Source organism: Natator depressus, chromosome 21 (assembly GCF_965152275.1).
Source record: "Natator depressus isolate rNatDep1 chromosome 21, rNatDep2.hap1, whole genome shotgun sequence".
NCBI classification, from domain to species: domain Eukaryota; kingdom Metazoa; phylum Chordata; order Testudines; family Cheloniidae; genus Natator; species Natator depressus.
This window is the reverse complement of record NC_134254.1, coordinates 1,326,640-1,350,300: the sequence shown is the minus strand read 5'-3', so window position 1 is coordinate 1,350,300 and position 23,661 is coordinate 1,326,640. Positions and strand designations below refer to the sequence as shown.

The 23,661-nt window shown below is 42.1% G+C and overlaps 2 protein-coding genes and 1 long non-coding RNA gene across 12 annotated transcripts in view; 1 reads left to right on the top strand and 2 right to left on the bottom strand.

Annotated features, from left to right (window-relative positions):
* The window catches only part of RSBN1 (round spermatid basic protein 1), a 49,095-nt gene extending 33,928 nt beyond the window's left edge, over nt 1–15,167 (bottom strand). The window contains exons 1-2 of the mRNA XM_074936024.1: nt 14,752–15,167; nt 5,301–5,971 (exon numbers count right to left, since the gene is read on the bottom strand). Coding sequence (XP_074792125.1) covers nt 5,301–5,971; nt 14,752–15,163 — 1,083 coding nt within the window. The 5' untranslated portion in view covers nt 15,164–15,167. The remainder of the gene's footprint in view (nt 1–5,300; nt 5,972–14,751) is intronic.
* A 158-nt stretch (nt 15,168–15,325) lies between these two features.
* The window catches only part of LOC141975466 (uncharacterized), a 42,134-nt gene continuing 33,798 nt past the window's right edge, over nt 15,326–23,661 (top strand). For 3 of the 10 annotated variants that reach the window (XR_012635929.1, XR_012635933.1, XR_012635926.1), the window contains exons 1-2: nt 15,717–16,160; nt 22,925–23,030. This is a non-coding gene — a long non-coding RNA (uncharacterized LOC141975466). The other 7 variants (XR_012635930.1, XR_012635931.1, XR_012635927.1 and 4 more) reach the window with 6 other exon arrangements.
* PTPN22 (protein tyrosine phosphatase non-receptor type 22) overlaps nt 17,696–23,661 on the bottom strand; it is a 31,011-nt gene continuing 25,045 nt past the window's right edge. Inside the window, exons 18-21 of the mRNA XM_074935847.1 lie at nt 23,115–23,221; nt 22,403–22,433; nt 20,785–20,862; nt 17,696–19,471 (exon numbers count right to left, since the gene is read on the bottom strand). Coding sequence (XP_074791948.1) covers nt 19,407–19,471; nt 20,785–20,862; nt 22,403–22,433; nt 23,115–23,221 — 281 coding nt within the window. The 3' untranslated portion in view covers nt 17,696–19,406. The remainder of the gene's footprint in view (nt 19,472–20,784; nt 20,863–22,402; nt 22,434–23,114; nt 23,222–23,661) is intronic.

The window sequence follows — 23,661 nt, the reverse complement described above, 5'->3', positions numbered from 1 at the left end:
GGGGCCAACATCCCAAGCCAGGTGTGACCAAGGACAGTGTACTATTCATTTGTATCAAAGATTGCAGGAAGATTAACTGCATTGTAAAAAAAAATCAAAAGGTGGGAGGAGAAGCCATCATGGCATCTACACTAGACAGCATGGTACCTGCACTGAGCAAAGGAATGGAACTGTATCTAGGAATACACTTCAGAAGAATAAATTTCAAAGGTTTGATTACTAAAGAGGGGAGAAAAAACTTATTTTAGCCATCATCTAAGGAAGGAAGGAAGGAAGGAAGGAAGGAAGGAAGGAAGGAAACCAACCAAGGTCTTTGAGCTCAGCGTGTTGAGCCCTGGCTAAAGAATGGGCTGGCTAGCCATCCTGGAAGAATGACTATGGTGAGTAACACTGAACAAAAAACATTTGTTAAGTGAGTTTTAGTCTTAGAAGTATATTTTTACTTTTGTTTGTAACTACTTTTATCCTTCTTCCTTATACTCAGAATCACTTAAACATACATCCTTTTGTTAAGGAACTTGCTTTAACTTTTACCATAAGCCAACTCAGTTGTTTGACTGAAGTAGGTGGCTTGCCATCCCACTAATTTAATAAGATGCTGTGTACTCTCTTTAAAGCAGCAAACTTGATAATGGTCTGTGGGTGCTACAGTCAGAAGGGATTGAGCACTGCAGAGAAAGATTTTTTTGAGGAGAACTCAGGACTGGGAGGGTGTTAGTATCAGCCCTGCAAGGAGTAACTAGTCTGGTGGAAGCCAGGGTGAGATCACTGTGCTGCGAGCATGCCGATGTCAGAGTTCTGAACCAAAAATGCACAACACAGAGGCACCCCGGGTTACAGGGCAGGTTTTAACAAAATTCTTTACTGGACTGGACCGACCTGTAGAACATCAAAACTGCTCCAACTTTTTGATTCAGTGGTCATAGTCCATTTATGCATTCGTTTAGCTGGCAATTTCAACCATCAAGGGTTATTGTAGGCACTAAAAATCAAGCAATTGAGTTGCTAGAGGGTACAATAGCAAAAAAACTGCAGACAAGACTTCTATGAATCTTATTTCTGTAGGTTAAATAGTTCTCACAGCAAAGCATAGGTTACAGATGTCAATATTATTTCAGACATTTCAGTTCTTGCTGCTGAGTAGCCATTTGTGTTTACCAATTCCAGACCAATTAGAGTTCACTCTGTGCATGGAGTGTTGTAAACCCTCTTTAGCGCTGTCAACACTTCAAAACACTTATCCCTTGAAGTGCACACATTTGTCCTAGCTCTCATTGAGCCAGTACGAGTATGCCAGCATAGCCACGGTAGCATGGGTAACAGGAGCAGTGGCATAGCACGGCGTAGCCATGTGGGTATATACTCTGTTTCAGGCAGGTCTGTACTTGGCCCAGTAAGCCATGCCTCTGCTGCTGCTGCTACCCGTGCTACTGCAGCTACTCGGGTATTTACACCCATGCTAGCTTAATAAGAACTAGCAAAAACAGCAAGCAGGGGGTGGCGTGGGGGAGGGAAACCCCCTACCCTGTAGTATAGGCATAGCCAAAAAGTCATAATGGTAGCAGTGAATGCACAGATCTGGCAACACGAACTGAAAATTCTGTTAACACCTGCTGGAAGACTAGTTCACAGCTAAACATGCTTTGGCATAAGCGGATAATAAATATTGTTTCATTAGGTAAACCTCACCTCCATTTAAAATGTTTAAGGAAGACAAGATTGGTACTTTATTTGTTCACAGGAATAGTTTTTAGTCTCAAATGGGAACACTGAATACAGATTTGGCCAATACTTCTACCACAGAGTCGTCCTGTTTTGTCACTCTCTTCTGTGGTGTTGCCTCTTCCCCATCCCAAGTACATTGGGTTGACTTCTCAATCTTTAGATTAAAAAACCACAACTAAATTTTCAAGTCGTTTGTTACAACATGGCAAACGTATGCATCCTCTGCCATGCATTTCTTAGGTGGCTTCAACAGACCTGGCTTATTTTGTAAGTTAAGTAACATGCTGTTGTGCTCCTGCCTCTTAAAATCCTATTTAACCTTACAAGGATAAAAAACCTTAAAGGAATAAAACCTCCACCAAAAACAAAAACTATGAAAGTCAGCACTTTGGTACCTTATTATGGTAACAATGTCAAAATCGAAGATGCTTTTTGTTTTGCATGTTCCTCCACGAGGTCGCGCCACCTTGCGACCTCTCTGTATCAGCCTTGCCTGCTCTCTCTACTGTAGAGAGAGCTTTAGAGATATTCTAATATTTACAATTCTACTTTGGATACTTATTGTAGGTGGAAATAGGAGACACTGAGAAGCCTGAGTTAACACAGCACATGGACAAATCCAGTAACTCACTAGTAAAGTATGAGCTGTGCAGATAGATTGAACAAAAGTGTGATGTCGCTAATTTACAAAGAACGAAAGTAATAAGGCCTCGGAACATCAAGTAGTATATAATTTGACTCCTGAATGGGTAACTTTATGGCAAAAGGACCTGTTGAGAACTGGATATCCTACAGACTCAAATATTTAGCTGCAAAATGATCCAACATAGAAACAGCCTTTGAAATCTGAGTCTGGGGCAAAATCCTGATTTTTTTGAATAACTGGTTCCTAGTTTTGCTAATGGCTCATTCAACTTGAGGCTCAGGGAAAGGCAAGCTTCTTTTCCAGCTTTATGTGATTTACCAGCTCAATTTAAACAATGGGCCTTGCTTGAAAAAGTGTCTTTTCAGAGCAAATTAGATGTAGCTGATTTCCCCAAGCAAGACTCCTAAATCAAAGTTAATCCAAACTAATCCTGTATTCCTCATCTATCCAAGACTCTTGCATAAAAACCAATGAATTCTAGATATAAGAATTGAGACTGGGCCCACAGAGGGATAATGCAAGTCTTCCCAGATGGAACGCCTACCAAAAAGGCAATGGAAAGTTAGGATTCCAAATAAAGGACGGGGATTGGGGGGTGGGGGGCAAAGTGGACGACAACCAATGATTAATAAGCAGGCTAGGTGATGTGTTTCAATGTCACTGGAGCACGTCCCCACTTTGAGAGTGATTTTACAGATTAGCCAGCACCATCTAGTATGGCCAACATTTGTTTTGTAATATGAATTTTAAGTGGTTTCCAGTTTGTTTTAAATGCCAAATTTTTCCTACAACAAACATTACTAGAGCATATGGAAGTCAGTTATGTTTGCAGGCATCTATTACAGTCTTGTAAATTTTACTTTCCTATCACAAGTAAAATACTGATGTTTACTGATAAAAAGATAGGCTAACAAGTGCCCAGAATAGCAAGTTCCCATGACACTATTACTGTGTTATATTTTAGATCAGGACTGAAGCAGATTCTCTTGGGAAAACTAGAGTTTGAAGTTACTGTATAAACAGTCAAACTAAGTTATATTGAATTTATCAGAGCTTGAAAATATCTACACAACACAGGTGATTAGAAGCCTATTGCTGGCAAATAGAGGGCCTAAACCAGGGGTGGGAAAACTTTTTGGCCTGAGAGCCAAATCTGGATATGGAAATTGTATGGCAGGCGATGAATGCTCACAAAATTGGGATTGGTGCAGGAGTGGGTGAGGCCAGAGGAGTTCAGGGTGCGGGAGGGGGGCTGAGGGCTCTGGCTGGTGGTGCAGGGGTTTGGGGTGCAGGACAGTTCCCCAAGCTGGGAATCAAGCAGTTCGGGGGGGGGGGGGAGGAAATCAGGGTTGGGACACAGGATGGGCTGAGGCTCTGCATGGTGCTTACCTTAAGCAGCTCCCGGAAGCAGCAGCACGTCCCCCCTCCAGATCCTACATGGAGGCACTGCCCCATCCACAGGCGCTGCCACTGCAGCTCTCATTGGCTGCACTTCAGCCAATGGGAGCTGCAGGGATGGCACTTGGGGTGGAGGCAGTGTGTAGTGTCCCCTGGCTAACCTTACCCATTGGAGTCAGAGGGGGGACATGCTGCTACTTCCTGGAGCTGCAGCATTCATGCGCAGCCCCCGACCCCACATCCTGGCTGAAGTGGGGCAAGCCCCAGATCCTGCTCCCCAGCAGGAGCTCAAGGGCCAGATTAAAATCTGCTGGCAGGCTGGATGTGGCCCGTGTGCTGTAGTTTGCCCACCCTGGCCTAAACAATCCATCTCTGCAGTTTTTAAAAAGTTCCCATCCCTTATGGATGTGCGACTTCGCTGCTGTTCTTATTTTTCACAAGCAGCTGCTTAAAGTTGACAAAACTGATTGATTTTAGTGCTACTATATATGTTGCCCAGGGGAGGCTTCTGAAGTCTCATTTTTAGTTACTGCTGCTTGTGAAAACTAGGAACAATAGAAAAGGCAGGCACTGGACCTATTAACAGGGAGAAGGATCCACTAAATGGAAGGCTGGGGAAGGAATAGCTTAGTACAGTGTTTCTCAAACTGGGGTCCTTGAGGGAACTCCTCGTGGGCCACAGGCCTTGCTGATCAACTCAACTCCCCCCCCAGAAGCTACTGAAGCCAAACCAGGAGATTTTAGGCACTAAAAGTTTGATGGGGCAGTGGGGCTAAGGCAGGCTCCCTGTCTGTCCTGGTCACACGCCGCTTGTGGAAGCTGCCAGCACATCCCTGTGGCCCTGCAGGCAGCTTCCCGAGCGCTGACTCTGTGGCTCCCATTGGCCATGAACTGCAGCGGTGGTGCTTGTGGGCAGGGGCAGCGTGCAGACACCCCCTGGCCTCCCCTTCTTATGAGTCACTGCCAGAGAGATGTGCCAGTCACTTTTGGGAGCCACTGAGGTAAGCACCATTGGGCTGGAACCCGAACCCCTCACCTCCTCCTGCACCAATCCCAGCCCAGAGCCTGCACCCACCCCTGCCCCCACCCCACATGCAAACTCCCTCCGAGGGCCTGCACCCCAACCCGATGAAAGTGAGTGGGGGGGGGTGGAGTGAGAGGTAGGGCCAGGGGTTGGAGGGCCCCAAAAATGTTTAAATCAAAGTGGGGGGTCCCTTGGGTTGCTGAAGTTTGAGAACTACTGTCTTAGTACAGAGGTCTCTGTACTAGTCAGTAGGCTCTGGAATGGGGATTAAGGTTTTAGAAGTTTCCTAATCAGACATGAATGCAAAAGATAGAGCTCCCCCAAGTACAGGCCAGGAACAACAACCTGGTACAAATACCATCATCTTCCCCTGTGGGCGGGGAGAAGAGGCTTCAAGACACAAATATCCATGGATTTTATCACTCATCTCTTGTCCATCAGTATAAATCCAGAGACTAACCAAAAAAAATTGTTGAATCTTCATACGTTTAAGAACATTTACATTACCTGAGTGTGAAAATTTGAAATAGTCGTCGTTTCTATGTCCTTCTTGCCCAGGATTTCCATTTTCACTGGAGTGTTAGGGAAATTAAAAGCAAAATAATCCAGGAAGTCTGGCAAATAGGCAGCTGCCCCATGTACTATGGCTAAAGCATAGTAGGCTGCATTTTTCTCATTTTCACTGAATGACAAAGCAAGAAATTCTTCTGCAAATCTCTCCATCTCCACTGGAGACAAAAATGAGAGTTCATCCATGTAGGCATGAAGGACCAAAGCACCACCATTAGACTGATGTTCTTCATGAATAAAGTTACTAAATTTAGTGCCAGTTTTCAAGAAACTGCTGCGAACAGAGTGCTCTTGGTGAGTCATAAATGGTGTCTGAACTCCCTGGGGTACCCGATATTCCTGCATTCCCAAATTCAGTCGACACAGCTGCTCATCTTTCAGATACCTGAAGGATTCCTTGTTCACTTCTGAGTTATCACTCTGTCCTTGAGTCAGAATCTCTTTGTTGATGCGAGTAAGTCCGGCACAAACTGTTTGTACTTCTTTGTTGTACATTTTAAGGCGTTTCCCTCTCATATCCTCCCGGTGTTTCTTTTTCTTCTTTTTCTTTATCTTCTTCATAATAAGACTGTCTGCTCGCTGGGTTTTGCCATTTTCATCTGGAGTTTCTGGCAAAAAACAAAAACAATGGGAAGATTAGAGTTCTACAGTTATAGCAGATTTATCCAAAAAGGAATTAAGAAAAATGCAACACTTCCTAAAGCCACTTTTTTCTGAAAACTATTAGCGGGTTTCATATTGGTTGAAATTATATTAGCATGTTTCCTTTTGGATTGGCATACATGTAACAAAAAGCTGCATTTGATTACATAAAACACTAAGAGCAGCAACATTAGTTACTATACAAAATCTTGAATGAAGAAGATCTAGCAGAATCAGAAACTGGAACATTTATTTAAAGAATCCAAAACAGATGAGGAACTATAGGTATTTTTGTTAAGAAATTTTGATTTAACTAATGACATTTTTAAGCTAGCTATTTAAAAAAAAACTCAGAGGCATCCTAAGTGCATCTTACAATTAACACAATAAATCATTGCAATCTATGAAAGACGAGAAGCCCCACAAAATATAAACCAAAAATAAGTGAAAGAAGCTAGTGTGGGTAAGAGTTAAACATTTAGGTCCCACTCTCGCAGGTGGTGTGCAAGCAGGCATACTATGCAGAGCAACTTGCAGATCTGGGGCCAGGACAAGAGTGTGAGGAGGGAAGGGTAAAGAAAAAACAAAACCCATCACTCTAGTGTGGTAAAAAATAGACTTTTAGTACAAGAGTTTACAGTAATATTTAAAAAGACAAATGTTTAGAGCAAATTAGTCAGTTTAGTAATTTTTTCCTTTAATCAAAGTTAAGTCTTCAAAGCCAAAAAAGCCTGTGGAAACATCTGGCAGGAAGATGGAGAAACTGCAAATGAGCCCAAGTTACACAAGGACAATAATCTCATGCGTCTTAAAGACCCACACACACCCCAAACGCTTTATACACTTCAGTAATCTACTTTCAATATGAGAATGCACATTTGAAATGTAATAACTTGAGTACAAAATACAACAGACCTTTCTCTGAATGTAGCATCAACCTAGTTATTTCAAAACATAACTTGCTGGAAAAATATTATGATGTTAACATTCCCATTGTATGGATAAATTCCATGTTGTGTGTAGGTTTCAGAGTAGCAGCCGTGTTAGTCTGTATTTGCAAAAAGAAAAGGAGGACTTGTGGCACCTTAAATTTGGTAGTCTCTAAGGTGCCACATGTTGTGTGTAGAGGCTAGAGGGGAGCAGAAGATAGGAACTGAAGTACCCCTGTTACCCCACGGTCCTTGCAGTTCTTGGCCTCACTGCTGAATGCCAGTTAGTTTAACAGGGTGGTAAGTGATAAAGGACTGAAGTTGAGACCCAAAAACTTATTTCATAAAGGGGTCAAAGCCAATTAGACAGGAGTTGTTTTTTTTTTTAAATTCCCTACTAAGCTTGCTGGATTCACACTGGTGAAAGGCTGTGCAGCTCACTGGCAATGCCCTAAGGCTGCCAATAAATATATGATCCGAAGTCAATGGAAGGACTCCCATTAAGGGCATGATCCAGAGCTGTTGAGATTAAGTGCTAACCTAGGAGTGGCTCCTACAGATGCCTATATTTAATATATCACTTATGTGGTGTTGACTTCACAACCAACATTAAAGTAGGGAATGCAAGAATTAATGCTACTTGTGCAGCTTCAGTTCACCCTTCACTTGTGCATATACAATATACAGTCTTCAGTTACATGATCACATACTGTTTCCCACGTTGATTATCTGGATCTAACCACAGGATCTTCACACATGCTCCTCACACTTGTGCTAAAAGAGTAACTGGTACTGAAGGGAGTGTGCCTGGTATACCCCGAGAAGGCTGTGATAGGTAGACAGTAGCAGCCTGGGATTCAGGATGTGGGGAACTGCAGAAGCAGCCACCTCCATCCCTTTTCAGCCCAATTCTCCCTATCCCTCTTCAGACCCAACCACATTCTCTATCTATTCTCAGTCCCATCCCTGACCCCACCCCCCACCCCATTTTCTCCTCCAGGCCAGGTGTCATAGCTGCCTATTGTGGCTAGCAGGAGAAACTGCAGTTGTTACCCCCAGCCACACTGGATGCCTGAGAATCTCGGCGAGAAGGCTGCAAAAATGCATGGGTGTCACAAGAGACATGATACTTGGCAAGATCTTTGAATTCTTAGGTTTTCAGATTCGATTTTGAGGATGACAATCAGAAGCTTCCAGATATATTTGCCTGTTTATTACAGTTAACACAAGGTGGTTGATATAGCTAGTCCAAGGGAGAGACCTATGATTAAGGCTACTATTCTGTCATGGAGGTCACAGAATCCATGACTTCCAAAGACTGTCATGACTTCAGCCCCAGCAGCTGGGAGCTGCAAGGTCCCACCACCTCCCACAGTGGCAGGGAGCGGTGAAGTAACCCTGCCGCCTGAGGCAGTGGGCCCCCCAAGCTCCCAGCCCCCTAGGAAGGGGACAGAAGGACCCTAGAGCTCTGAGCCCCCACAGGTGGTGGGGACCCCAGAGCTTCCACCCTACAGCTGCCCAGTCCCTTCCCATTGTATCATGGATATTTTTAATAAAAGTCACAGACAGGTCACAGGCTCCTGTGCATTTTTCTCTATTGCTCATGACCTGTCTGTGACTTTTACTAAAAATATCTATGACAAAATCTTAGCCTTACTTATGATCTATTAATGGGACTGTTTGTAGACAGCCGGCTGCTTTTTCTCCTACCCATTTTATGATCTGCATTGGTTTTTTGTTTTGGGTGCACAAATGAAAAAAATTAGCAATCATTCGAGTCCTGTATAATTGAACTACTTTGGTGCAATCACTACCATTGCTGTTTGCTCCATCTTGATGTATATTGGCAATTCTCAAACTTTTGTATTGGTTACCTCTTTCACATAGAAAGCCTGAGTGCTACCTCCCTTATAAATTAAAAAGAACTCTTTGTATTTACCATTATAATAAATGCTGGGGGCAAAATGGGGTTTGGGGTTGACAGCCCATGACCCCTCATGTAATAATCTCACAACCCCTGAGGGGTCACAACCCCCAGTTTGAGAACCAGATGTATATAGTTTTATAGGGAGGGAGTGATCGATCAGAACATAGTTATCTGACTCTTATAAAACTCGGAATTACCAAAACAGATCATTTGTTATACTGCCTGAAATCAGAGTGACTTTTATTTCACATCAACAATGCATGTAACAGTAATTACCACTTAACCAGGATGGCTGCTTAAATGTATCATAACCTTAGTCTGCTGCTAAAATTGTTATGTGACTGGAAGATAAAATGGAAAATGTTAGCCATGGTAACAGTATAGGGCTTTGTATTCCGAGAACAAAAACGTATGGACTTGGCTGAAACTCATTTGTATTCCCACTCGATTCACTTGCAGTACTGAAAGTTATAGAACAAAACAATTAGTGCCCCTAAATAAAATTTACTATTACTATGATCTACAAGAAGGAAGACCATGGCTACAAATTCATATAAACTAAATTTAAAGCTGTAACAATCGTGACTTTAGAAAAAGCTTACAATACACAAAATATTTAATAATTACTGTAGAACCTTATGAAGCCTGCATTTTAGAGCCTTTCTTAGGTAGACTGATAGAAACTGATGGTTTAAACCTGCATTATAGTCCTTTAAAACCAAGAGAATACCAATTTAATGGGTAAAACCAGTCAAAGCAAAGAATTAATTTTAATATTAAGTTTATACAACTATTTTTGAACCCTTGATGTATCAGTCTTTTGTGATGCTGCTGGTTATGCTTACCTTTTACATAGTATCTTACAAACAGCTAGTATAGTTGTTCCAATATTATAGATGGGGAAACAGATTGTCATTTTCAGTGTTATCCAATATCAGTCAAACCTGTTAGAACCAAGGGTGTTTATTTTATTTTTAAAACTCCCAATCCACTACTATAGCTCAAGTCTTTGATTTAGTCACAGGTATTTTTTAGTAAAATTCATTGACAGGTCCCGGGCAATAAATAAAAATTCATGGCTTGTGACCTCTCCATGATTTATAGTAGAAATACCCATGACTAAATTGTCGGGCGGGCGGGGAGAAGGGAAGGAGGGAAGAGAGAGAAAGATTACAAAAATGGGTCTCACTGGCCATTTTAGAAAGAGGGAGAAGAAAGCAGAAGCAGAAAGCTGGCAGTGGGGGGGGGGGGGGGGAGAGAGAAACGACTCCACATTCCAGAAAAGTCACATGCAGGACGGAAGGATCCTGGACTCCTTTAAAGACTCTGACTTAAACTCAAAGAATGCTCAACAGTTGAGAGTACTCTTACAAAGCCTGTGTGTTATGTGCTTCAAACACACGCATGTCCCTAGAGGAGGTAAACAGTAAGCCAGAGAGCTCACAAGAGTGGAGAACTCTGGGAAATGGAGTGCCTATGCAGCTGGGGCACCTTGGGAGTCAGCACTGGTCCTGGGGGCTTAGGGGAACTAGACCAGAAGGCCCCACTTCTATGAAGGGGTAAGAGTTCAAGCCTGGGAAGCATGCCAGAGAAAGAGGGTGCTGGAGCCTATCTAGTTCAAGGGAAGCTTAAAAGCACATGGGTCCAGCATATCAGATCCAAAGAGCACCAAGGAGTGTGTCCAGCAGGGGAGCTTTCCCAGGCCTGTAACATCTTTGTCTTCCAAGACCAGAAAGTAAGAATCTTTGCTCCTAGAGGGACTAGATATTTACAATTTATGTTGGCTCATCTTGGATTTCTAAGGTAATTTCAAGCCAACTAAGGTGCTAAATCTACTTATTATTCACTTAGAAATAAACACCAACATACTCCTGAAGTCACATTTTAGAATTTAACAAAAAAACCACACACACACAAAAACCACACACACTTTATTGAATATTTAGGTGTTTTACTATTGCCTGAACGCAAAATGCTCTAAGAGGGATTTACTTCAAACAACATAAAGCATAAGCTATATACCTTTGCTTAGTGTTCTGTTTTACATTTAAAAATTTCCATTGACTATTGCATCAACTCTTTTCAGTCTTTATCAGCATCAGATACCGTAAGTTAAACTTATTTTAACTGCTGCACTTACACTTAACCTTTGCTCAATATGGTAAAAAGCGTTTCACTATATTGAAAACGCATTTGGAATGAGACAAGGCCTGCCTGGTGGCAATACTTGACAGAGTCATGTAGAATGTCTAGTTTGAAATGAAGAGTTTAAACAAAGACTGCCAGTTCATCTAATAGCGGGAGAGAATTCTTTGCACACCTCAATAAACCCAGGGACAGTTAAGTAGTGGATTACGGTTCTGGTCCTGCACTCCTGATGTCAAGAGGAAATAGAACACTGCTGGTGATTCTTTAACTAGTTCAAGACATGATAATGTTACTAACATGTCAACTTGTAGTTGGATACACTAACGTATCTAGACATCACTTCAAGATGCATTGTCTTCAGGGAGATGTGTTAACGGATAGCTTGGATGGTCCATCAGCTCAGCCTAAAGTGAAGGGAACTTTTAGAACAGAAAGGAGGAAACAGGAAGTTGAACCAGACCAGTCACACAAATTTATGATGGAAGGTAAACTATTTTATCAGTACACAGAAGAAGGAATGTAAAATCCTCACTCCCAAAGCAGGAAAGAAAACCCACTCTTGCTAGGATGTATTAAGTCCAATTTCTTCAGTATTTCAGCTTTCATATTAGAAAAAGCAAGTTTCTAGCCTTTATGATTCCCAGTGAGAATGGATACAGTGTGGTTGTCCTGATTCTGCAAAAAGACTGCTCTCCAGTGCCTCTGAGCTTTGCCAAGCCACAGCTTGAAATTCAGATTCTGGTCAGTTTCACAGCCACAATCCACCAGTATTCTGCAGTATTAACAGAAGTAGTAAAGAAAATCCTGTCAACCTGGTCATTAAAGACTTGACTTAGATACACAGGAATGAGATCTGTTGAAGATACATTTTTATGCTCTCTTTACAGACCAAAACTGAACAGCTGCTAGTGCTTTACAATTGTGTAAAAGCCTCCCTTGTTTCTCTTTATGGTATTATGAAATGTTTTATACTTACTGCTGAAATATCACCCAAATATCTCACAGGAGAAATTTATAAAGGTAACCCATCCTAGTATCCTGGTATTAAAAGAAACAGCACACATGAAAAGCACACTCAGCCAAGTTGTTTTTAAACTAAACATTCCCAAATCATAATTTTAAATAAACAAACCTCATAGTTGGATACTATTCATAACAATTATTTCATCATCAAAATAAAATTATGGGAAAGAATGAAGTGACAATTAAATTTTCTCTAAAAGTGATCAAGAAGAATTCATACACCATTCTGTTTGAATTCAGATATCTAATGCACACTTCTATACCCACTCAACTTTGCAGTCTATAGAATTAAGTATTTAAACTGAGCAAAAGTCTTACTAATTTGCATGATAAAAACTTCAGTATAGTTAAAATTTTACAAATATACCCTCAAATTACTAGAGGGTTTCAGCATAACATCTTGATAGCTTCAGCTCTACTACTGGAATTCAGACCCACAATATGGAATTTTCATTATTAGCTTTCATAGATAAAAAGCAAGAGGTTGTTTTTACTGTCTTAAAACTTGATAATTTCACTACTCAAGTATCCATTTAATGTCCAAGATACTTTATCAAGTAACAGCTTTTATTACATGCATAATCTAAAATGGACCTCTAGAGTATGGTCCAAGAGCATTATTGTAAAAGCTGTAATAGTTTGACATGTAGTTGCCCAGCTTTCAAAATATTTGCTTTGAGGAACTCTGAAACCAGGAATATTCTAGTAAGGCTTCTTAAACGAATGCTTACCACAATGTATTGCTATCTTGGATGTTATTTGCCTGGGAAATCTTTAGTTATTATGATCAAGCTTGTCATGGAGAAACAGTGATAGCTCTCCTAAATATAAATATTTATTCCCCACCAAATATGCAAGTTACCCTAAATGATGGCTCTATTAGTCATTGCTTCTTACTTTCTAGAACTCCAGAATTAGTATCGTCCAACAAAGAGCTTATGTAATTCAAGCTTCAAAGATGTGCAGCAAGTAACTTCAGAATAACTTTGTAGGTTTTCCCATAAGCCACTCAGAGTACATTTACACTGCAGCTGGGCAGCGTGATTCCCAGTGTAGGCAGACAGACTCCCACAAGTTCTGCTCAAGCTAGAACACTAAAAATAGCAGTGCGGACGCTGCAGTACTGGGTGGCTAGTCCAAACCATCACCAAGTCACCCAGTGTTTGCCCGCCACTGGCCACCCAATGTTCACTATTTTTAGCATGTTAGCTTTACCTGAGCTAGTTCAGGTCTGTCTACCCATACTGGGAATCAGACCTCCCAGCTGCAGTGTAGACTTACACTCATAAAAAGGTACTTGTTCAAGTATTACAGATTAATAAAACTGTTAGACCAAGCCATTATTAATGGTACCTAAAAGTGCTGAAAATATCAACTTAAATTTTTCCAAATTCAACTCTCATGTGCCTTGGAGTCAATAAAAGATTATTTGTCTCTCTAATATTCTGGAACCAATATGGCTACAACACCACTGCAAACAACTGTTTGGAAAGTATTCATTTTTTGTTTGATAAACTAACAAAATAATGCCAGTAGACAAGTTCTCATAAGCAACTCTACAATAAATTACAATGGGAAGAAAGCATCTGTATCAATATATTTATATTTTCACCTTCCAATGGATTTAATTAAGAATTTTAAAGGGCAACATCACAATACTCTACCATACAGAATCTGTACACATTAAGTCCATTTACCACAGGAGTCTGAACTCACTATTTAGTCTGAATGATGAATATTCTCAAGTATACACACTTCAATATCCAAACACAAAGAATAATGGTACATTTAAGCAGTTAAGTTCAGTTTAGGATCTCTAGCAGTACTTTTTATATCAACTACTATTAGGAAAATAAGACACTGAACAGTAAAGTTGTAATTAAATCCCCATTCCCCTGCGCAGAGTTAAGCCTTCCTTTCCCCTTAAATATTGTGATTTATTAAATGGAAGCCAAGACTGACACAGAGATTAACTCCAATATTAGAGCACTAACACCACCGTGCCCCACACCCCCATTGAAAAAAATATGGCGGTACAAAAACTTTATAGATGGATGTCAGCAGGGGAAAGCGGTGTTCAGTTACATAATCTTGAAATGATGCTGCGACAAAGTGGTCTAAAGGTAACTGTGCCACTACAATCCTTTATTTTAAGTCTCTTTAAATAAGATCACTTACCTGGTTTGAAACTATGACTTTTTCCTAGCATATACTGCCCATACACCAGCTAAAGGACTGGAATGTTAGAACGAGAGACCAGGCTCTTTAATCTTACACCTACTAGTTCACTTCCACCAGGCCACGCAACAGGCAAGTTAAGAACTACGTCCCCCCGTTTCTGAGCTCTAAGGAAGGCTGCCGAGGCAGAATATGGGGGTCCTCTATAGCTACCTGTTTGCCTCTTATCAGGCTCGCCGAGCTGCCGGCGAAGAGACGCTGCACAGACCTGGCGCCCCTTGTTTGGGAAGCACTACGGGCGATGCTGGGCCCAGCGCCAGGAGCAGCCGAGCCAAGCCGCGAGTCCGCCACGGCCCGCAGCAGCCCTGCCTGGGCTGTTTCACACGCTCGCTCAACCACGCTCCTGGGTGAAGGCGTTGCCGGGGGGGACAGCCCCATGGGCACCTCACACCTCCGTCCGCCCCGAGGGCGCCCCTCCTGAACACCCCCAGCCCCTCATGCCGGAGGCAGGCGAGCCCCAGACCCTTGCCCGCCGCCTTACCTCGCTTGTTGGGCCGCCCAGCTGCCCCGTCCCCGGTGCTCCCCCGCTTCCCCTTGTGCGGCTTGGCCCCGGCGGGATGGCCGGGCTCGGAGTCCCCAGCGGGGCGATGGCGGTGGTGATGGTGCCGCTCCTGCTGCGGAGGTCCCTGCGGTAGACTGAGGGGAGAGAAGGTGAAGAGCCCCGCGGCGGCGGCCGGGGGCAGGCCGGCCGGGGGCATTGGCTCCGCCGGGCTGGGCCCCACCAGGAGCGGCTGGCTCAGCCTGGCCCGCTTGCCGCCGACAGCCTCGCCAGCTGGTCCCCGCCGCCTCCTGCCGCCACCCCGGGGCCGGCCGGGTCGGTCCCCCGAGGGTAGCGGGGGTGACTCCTCTGGGCCCCGGGATACGGCGCGCACCGCAGCGACCTGCGCAGCCATTTCACAGTCTCCCTCACACACATTTAAATGGCCCGAGCGCCAGCAGCCAACGCGCAGGCGCCGCGTGATGCCTCATGGGAACTGTAGTTCCACCTGCAACGTCGGGCCTTCACGTCCTAGTCTCCAAGCGCATGCGTAAACGCAGAGCCTGCTGGGAAAATTGTGCTGGGGTTCTGGGAGAGAGAAGCGTGCAGCGAGTCACGCAGGCTGAGCCAGTCACGTGGGCTCCTGGGGAGCCCAACGGTCATAACGGCCCAAACACCCGAAAGAGGTGAGGCGCGTGCGCCGCCCACATGGCTGTGCTGCAGTCCTGGAGCCAGAGTATCCGCCTCCCCCGCCCCTTCGGGCTGGCCTCCGCGCCTCCAACCCCACACGCCTTCCCCTCAGGCCTTGCCTAGGCCGCCCTCCTCAGAACCGCCCGGCGCTCGCGGTTCCGCCCCGGCCCGTCCGTCCCTCTCACAGCCAGCCCCACCCACGCTGCCGCGAGCCAAGGGGCGCTGCGCTCTGAGCCCCCCGCGCGGGCCGGGCCTGTTCCTGTGACTGTAGGTGAGGGTGGGATGGGTCCGGCGTGTTCACTGAGTGCTGGCTGCAGCCGCCTGGGCGCAGGGGCGTCCCGGTACGTGTCATCCACCCGGGGTGAGCGTGGATGCCCCGTTCAGGTTTTGGCGCAGTTGTCACTGGCAATGCAGCCGCCCGGTGCCCGCCCGCTGCTGTTCAGCTGCGGGGTTTACAGCTCTCCTCACGCCGTGATTCCGTTCGCCTTAGGTGCCCGTAGCGCCCCGGCCAATTTAATGTAAAAACTGTCTCTGGCCTTTAGCTTGATTCCCAGCTTAAACTTGCAGAAACTATTTTATCTACTAAAACGAATAGCCCAAAGATTGAAATACTAGGTCACCATCCGACTCTTCAGTTAATCGCTACAGGGGGCTCAAGAGTTTTCTCACATTAGAAAAGGCTTTAATTTAAATTACTGGAAGTGAAGAGAGTAAACCCAGAGGTGAGTAGAACACCCACACATTTATCTTACCCAGTGCAACCACACAGTTGCTTAAGAGGAAAAAAAAGTGTTTATTTGATGCTACATGGGATCTTTCTCTGCTACTCAGGATAATATATGTACCTTGAGACGCAGCGTGCTATGCCGTACAGGTGCCATTACCCCCATGCAGCCACAAAGCAGAATACAGAGAAATGTAGAGATGCAAATCAGTTACAGTACCTTATTTGGGCTGGAAATAGCTGAGTTTGGCAAGTCTACCGTAACTTTTGTCAAGGCATTTTAATTGGATTGTAAACTCCGTTTGTCTCTCATACAGTGGTAGTCATGCTAACAGCACTTAAAAAATCACAAGGTGGTGATTATCTCACTATGTACATGAGTCTATTATGTTATGAAGAGCATGGGAACTCAGAACATAGTCAAAAGAGAACAGATATCAGTCTCCTGCCCTGTCAGTCTAACTTGGCACCTCAGCTGGTTAAAACATATACAAGAAATGTTGTTTTGGCCATATTGCCCTACTCTTTGCATCCCCCCTATGGCTTCCCTCTCTCTCTGTCACACAACAGCTACATGTATGCACTTTCAGGATTTGTCTATCCCCACCCTATCTATCATCTCTACTAATACTGATGTGTCGATTCCTGCCTCCCAATAATGCCAGCCTCCATTGCCTTGCCTACTTGTTAAATTTTAAAGCAAGCATCTTTGGGCTTACTTCCATGTTGCCCTTTGTGCTTGGGAGGAGCTCTCTAAACTCGCTATCTCATAATCCTTTAAATTCCCCCCTAAAACTCTCCTTTGCCATCATGTCTGTGAAAGACTTGACAACTATTAGGCCCATTATGCTATCAATACTGTTTTATTGTTTCCTTGTAATCCTCCATTTGTCTGTATCCAGCTGTTGTCTCTTGTATTAGATTAGGGCATCTTTCATCATTGGGGAAGGAACCATATTATTGTCTTGTGTTTGTACAGTGTCTAGCAGTGCACCGTGGGGTCCTGGTCCATGACTAGGGATCTTAGGCGCTACAATTATAAAAATAACTTCTATGGGAATAAGAGGAGTGGTTCTATCCTTTGAACACAAATGAAAAATGAAGATTTGATTTTCTGTAAAGGCCTATCTACATTACAGCAAAAATGAAGGGATAAAATTACAAAACACTGAATATCTGTAAAATGGATGGGACTTAATTTGGTTATATAAGCAGGCTAAGGCCTTGCAATGTCCATGACTATGTGTAACTAATGTAATTGACTCAGTTGTGTTTGTGATACAAATGAGCCCTTAATCTGTTTGGTTACTCACATTTTTGCTTTCACGTAGATGGAGCTCCCTATCCATATGACTTTAATACTAGTAATGGGAGTCTAGCTATTGGCACTTCAATAAACATTAAATTATACTTTATTTTTTATTTATACAGTTCCAGCAATGGTGCAAGGCACTCTAAAGATAAGTATGCAATATTCAGTGCTCTTTAAACTTGTAAAAAAAATAAAAAATAAAAACTGGTATGCTGGATAAATAAACTTTATTTTGTATAGCATCTTTCATACACATCATAAAATACTTCACCGATTCAATACTCCACTGAGATTTTATGTCATACTTCTAGTTATTACTTTGTCAATATTTTTAAAATTAAAAGGCTAGCTGTCAATTTAATTTGTCCGATTTGATACCAGAATCATTTTTTATATTGTCTTAAGGCTGCTCTAGTTTACACAGGAGGGTCAAGCAGGCCCCAGCTGTCCCAAAATTAGAAGAGCACAAAAAGGTCTTGCAGCCTTCTTTGTTCTCCTCCCAGCCATGCTTGTCCCAAACATAGGATCAGCTTAAATGACAATCAAGTCACAGTACTTGGGAGTTCCCTTATCAGAAACCAGTTACATCCAAACTGCCTGTGGTTGTAGCATACCCTTTCAGCTGGTAAAGAGTAAGCTCTTCTCTGTGTAAAAGGTGCAAAACAAAGGGATTCAATTTAGTTCAGTGGCGTTAGCACTTTCGAGATAACTAGGGAATACATACAGTGAGTTGATCATAAATTAGACATATGGTTTCAGTAATTTTTGCTATATTAGAAAATAGTTGACTTTGAAAAAAAATGCTACAGGTACTTTTAGGGCTGTATACTCAGCATTTGATCCACAAAGCAACTTGATGTCAATGAGTTCTGTACATTCTGTTATTCATCACTGGGTTTTGCTGTGGACCAGAGACTGCATATGTGGCCCTAAAAATACCTGCAGTATTTGTTTCCAAAAATCAGCTTTTTTTTCTGGAAGAGAGCAAAACATATTAATCTGACCCCATATATTAGCAAGAAAACAAGCTTTCCGATTTTAGGGGGGAAGTGTTCAGGTTGGGGATTTAAGTGCCAACTGTCAGCATGGAACTTTGTGTTGCATTGTTTAGGCAAGTTACAGACACATTAAAATTTGCACCATGAAAGCCCAAACTATCATGCACTTAAATTTTGCTTGATGGGGAATTTTTTCAAGAGATTATGCAGTGTTTACACATGCAAGTTTGGTTCCTATATGAACAGTCAGCATCTTAGTCTTCCTCTTTGGATGGAAACTTAGAAAGATAAATTATCTGATTAATTCAAATGGAAATAATCATAATGTTAATACAATCATTAAGAAAATAGATGAGTTCTGAAATCTGAGAGCCTGATTCTCACTTAGACCCTGACTCTACAAACACTTAAGCACATGCATAACTTTAATTATGACTACACATATGAGTAAAGTTATGCATGTGCTTAAGTGATGGGAGGCTCTGGACCATCATTTTGCAGTGGTGTCACTTGATTGACTTAATTGGGACTTACTACTGTGACAGGAGAATCAGGTCCATTGTCATATAATAAATAAACTGTAAAAAAAGGATATAAATTCTCCAAAAAATTTTTAGCCTGTTTTCAGAAACAGTTTTATAAGGAAAACATTTTTCCCTGAAATGTTTTTAGTTTACATCCAGATATGTTTTTAGTTTACATTAACTGGAAGGGTAAAGCAGCTTATGTGCATTTGTGCATCCCTCTTTATACAAAAACCATTTAGGAGAGCTTGTATGCTATTCTCTGGTCACAACCAGACTTTATACAGCGAAGATCATTTTTAGTGCTACTGTTCTGATAGCAATTCTGTAATGTGAAGAGCATGTGCAGCATGTTGGAGGGATATGGCAAATCTGCAGTATTGCAAACCACATGCATCTGTAAAGTTGAATTAAATATTCCAAGATGGTGGAGGATTTCTTGGTCCTTTAGGTTTTGAAAATCGATTTGTAAAGCCTGGGAGTAAAAACAAAATATTACAAGAATACAGTAAATATACTACCTATATTTTATACATTGCTCATATAATTCCATAAGAGATTTGTTTCTGAAGAGATTTGGGCTTTTACACAATATGCACTATATTACTTTAGTCATGTTAATTGAATATAATGATATTAAACAAAGAATGATAATGTTTATATAAGACAACTACTATGCACATGCAGTTATATTAAGGCACCTCATAACCTAGAAACCGTGTCAGGGTTTGACTTCATCAAGTTTGTGGTAATATTAAGTTTACTCAGCAAAAGTACTGTCAGGTCAATGATCTAATTCAATATGCTGTCTTCAACAGCATCCAATATTGGGTGCTTTTGAAACATAAATGCATGTAATTGTGCTATACTATACTGTGGAAGGATGTTTCTTTCTGATCTCAGCTTGGGATCAGAACATAGACATCACAATTGATAGCTCTTAATTTTAGTCTAGCTAGTGAGACTGTGGATGCCATTTTCACATGAATGTTCAAATTCTTCAATCTTGAAAATCTATGTGGTTTTAAATAATATCCTGCGCTTGTGAGTTCCACAGATTAGCTGTAGCAACTCTTATCCTACAAATAATAGAATACAATAGTACTGTATAAGGATGTCTGGTAGCAAACAGGATAATTGAAACAAGCATATTAACAGCATATCAATAGGATTATGCCAAACATCCTGTAGCTTTTGCTGGTCCATGAGTACATGACATTAGGCAGCAGCCACTCTCATTAGCCTTTCAATGTGGAAGAGTTAAATTGTATCTTCTGCTGCCTCTTTTGCCACATTTATCTTGTGCAGCATTTTGCCACAGAGCAGCCAAATGTTCATTGTATGTGCACCCTGTGTGTTGATACACAAGTAATATTTATGTTACAGGGTTTCTGGTCTGTCTAATTTTATCTTTATATAAGGCATAAGTAGTTTATGAATAAGTAATATATATATTAAAAATAAACTATTTTAAAATTATTAAGTTATAAGGTCACTTCAGCTTTAAACAAATCTGTAGTCTTAATTTTTATGCACAAGCGTTTGCAATAAAATGACAGACCACCAGGCAATTGCTGCAGGGCCTGGTAAAAAGTGTTTGCAATCCTAATTAAGGCACATATTAAAATTACTTTTGCATCATACACTTACGCACCCATTTGGTGATTCATGTCACTTTCCTTGCCCTAGCTAGTAGCTGGGCTCCATATCTCTATCTAGTCTTTTAAAAGTCTTTGTAGTTAACATAGCAAAAAGTCCAAATAGAAAGGAATGATGTGAAGAACATACCGAAGCTCAGGAAAGAGCTGGAGTGGTTTGACTGGGCAGATTCTGGTGGTTTTGCCAGTGAAGATGGGCTACAGATGTCTAGAAACACATAAGAAAACTTTAGCAGCAGATGGCCACTTTAATTGCCTAAAAATGTTAGATATCAGAGACAAATAAACACCTTTTCACCTCCTGTGAGGGGAGGCTATATGCAGATTGTTACTTTAATCTATGGGCATGCATGAATAATGAAGATGTCATAGTCCAATACACTGGGCATCTTGTTTGCTCAGAGTCAGTTTGAAATTTTAAGCTATCCAAGTTATAAAACAAGTCGTTTTAATTTCACAGACTCAGCATGGAGTTAAAGTGACCATATAATCTTAGAGAGAAATTCCTTATTAATGTATGAAACACGGGAGGGAGTTGCATTCCTTGCAAGATCCAAGACAGAGGCAAATGTGACTGTATGCCGTCTTTGCTTTTCCTTACCCCCACCCAGTCATGGGGCCAATTTAGCCTATGGCATAATCTACTGTAGCCTTGAGTTTGCTCTAATTTGCATCCACTACAATAGTCTCCCAGGCTGGTATGCCATCTCATAATTCCTAGAGTACCTCAGCATTCAGGTCACCACCCCAACATGCCTCCTACTCTGGAGCTAGGATGGGGGAATGACATAGAACGGAATACTCTGGCTGTATGCCACTTGGGAATACCCCTGTGCTGGAGGAAATCCACAACCAGTTTGTTAAGGCAGCTTTCCACCTGCTTTGTGCTACTAGAGTGATGGAAAGCAAATGGAACCGAGACAAGGATCTGGACTAGGAGTGCCCATCATAATGGGATAACAGAGCATTCTGAATGACAGACTGTCTTGGCAGCTGCAGTTAGAGAATTGTCCATCATAACCAGTGCTCAGTAAGAGAATATCCCTGTGGATATGGAGCCTGATCTTGCAGAACCTTACTTACACAAGCTGTCATACTGTTTTTGATAGAATTACTTTTGGAGGAATAGTATAGGATCAGACCCTACACTAGTCCTCCAAATGGTGGCAAATGAAGTGATAATATAAATACTAATAATACTCTTAATTCTGCTACAGGTAAATGCTTTGCTATTACATTAAATCAACACATTTGTTTTACAATATGTTTTTGGCTGTGACTAATTTAAAAGTAGATGGATCAAATGTTAGGATGCCTGCAGTTTTAGGTAACACTTTTCATATGACAGCACCTCAGAATGCATGGGAAAGGCTGGGCAAAACAAGCCAAAAGATTGATTAATTTCTATGCACAGGAAGTGGGATGACAGGCCAACGCTGATTTCATATACACTAACAACCTTGATCTTGAGTGAGCCCATTAGCATAATGGCTACATTGAGACATATAGATCTTTAATTAATTCAGTCTGTTAAGTGCATTGAGATGTCCAAAAGAAAGGTATTAAAGAAGAGCAACAGATTATTCATCCAGTCAGCTGGTGAGTACCCTCAGCTCCAATCAAGAGCAATAGGAGTAAAGGAGCCTCAGCATCCTGCCGGTTCAGGTCCTAAAAAAGTAACAGATCTGTTTGCTACATTACATGTACCCCACCAGACAGACAGACTTGTTGATGATCAAGAGACTTACTCTTTTTCATGTTACGTAAAATTTTCAAGCTCTGTAAAAAAAAAATTTTAAATTAAAGATTTTGTTGTTGAGAGAACCATTTGCATCAAGCTGGAGATCAGTGCCTACTGGTGAAGAGAATTCACTGCTGAACAACCATGCAAAACAGCATGCATATATCATGTCACAAATGCAGAATCCTACAGTTTCCTTTGTTTGCTGGCTTACCTCAGCCAAAATGTAAACTTCCCAGAGTGTACAGTTAGAGCTGTTCAAGCTATACTTTTCTCAATAACTCTTCCCTGCAGCAAACACATTCAAAGGCTAAATGAGGGCATTCCCTAGAGTAGCACCTGAGATGGGGATTGTTGAGGAGTGGAGTCTGTCCCTTAACTGGGAATTGAGGCCCTAGGTGAGCAGCTTTTCTGAGAAGAGTTGGCATGGTACATGGAGAACTGATCGCAGTTAGGCAGCCAGTTACATAGCTCGACAGATTGGTTTTGTTCCTGTTGTCAACTGTGAATCTTTTCTTCTTTCCTGCAGCTCTGTTTGCAGTGTCACCACAGAATATACTGCCTGAATGCATTCTCTTGTCATAAATACAAGAAGTCTCAAACCCAGGACTCTCTTCTCCTGTCATCTACATGAGGTAAGTGCTAAGAAAATAACAGCTACCGCAGCTGGAAAGCTGGAACTGTCCTTTCTTCCCTTTTTCTCTCTCAGATATCTTTACCTTACTCCTCCTGAAGCATTTTACAGACTCTTTTGATGACTCTTCAGAAGCTTTATTTCCCGAGTCCCCAGGGTTGCTAGTGGAAGTCCTCACAGTAGGCTGCAGACCTAGAAAAGAACACACAGCAAAACATTTCCAGAAGACCACATGCACATCCTCCTGCTTCATTTCTAAGCATTCTGTGTGTTATATTTACAGTCTCTTTATGCAGCAATTCTTGAAATTGGTGGGGTTTTTTTATGTTTTGCCATTTTGTTTGTAATCTGCCGAGCAAATCTCCTAGTTGCAATTTTTTTTACATCCATTATATTCTCCTTAAGCGAAGTAGTGGAAGCACCATTATGTGGGATATTTAAAGCTAGACCAGGAATACACTGTGAAGTACAACTAGCAAGGAGTGGGGGACAGGGTATGATTAGAGAGGAACTCCAAGACTCTTCCATCTCTGATTTCTGGAATCGTCTTTATTCAGTTAGCTACAGGTTTTTCAGAGAGGAGATTTTATTTGCTTGGATACCTGGTCTTGTTTCCTTCAGTTAATCCTTTA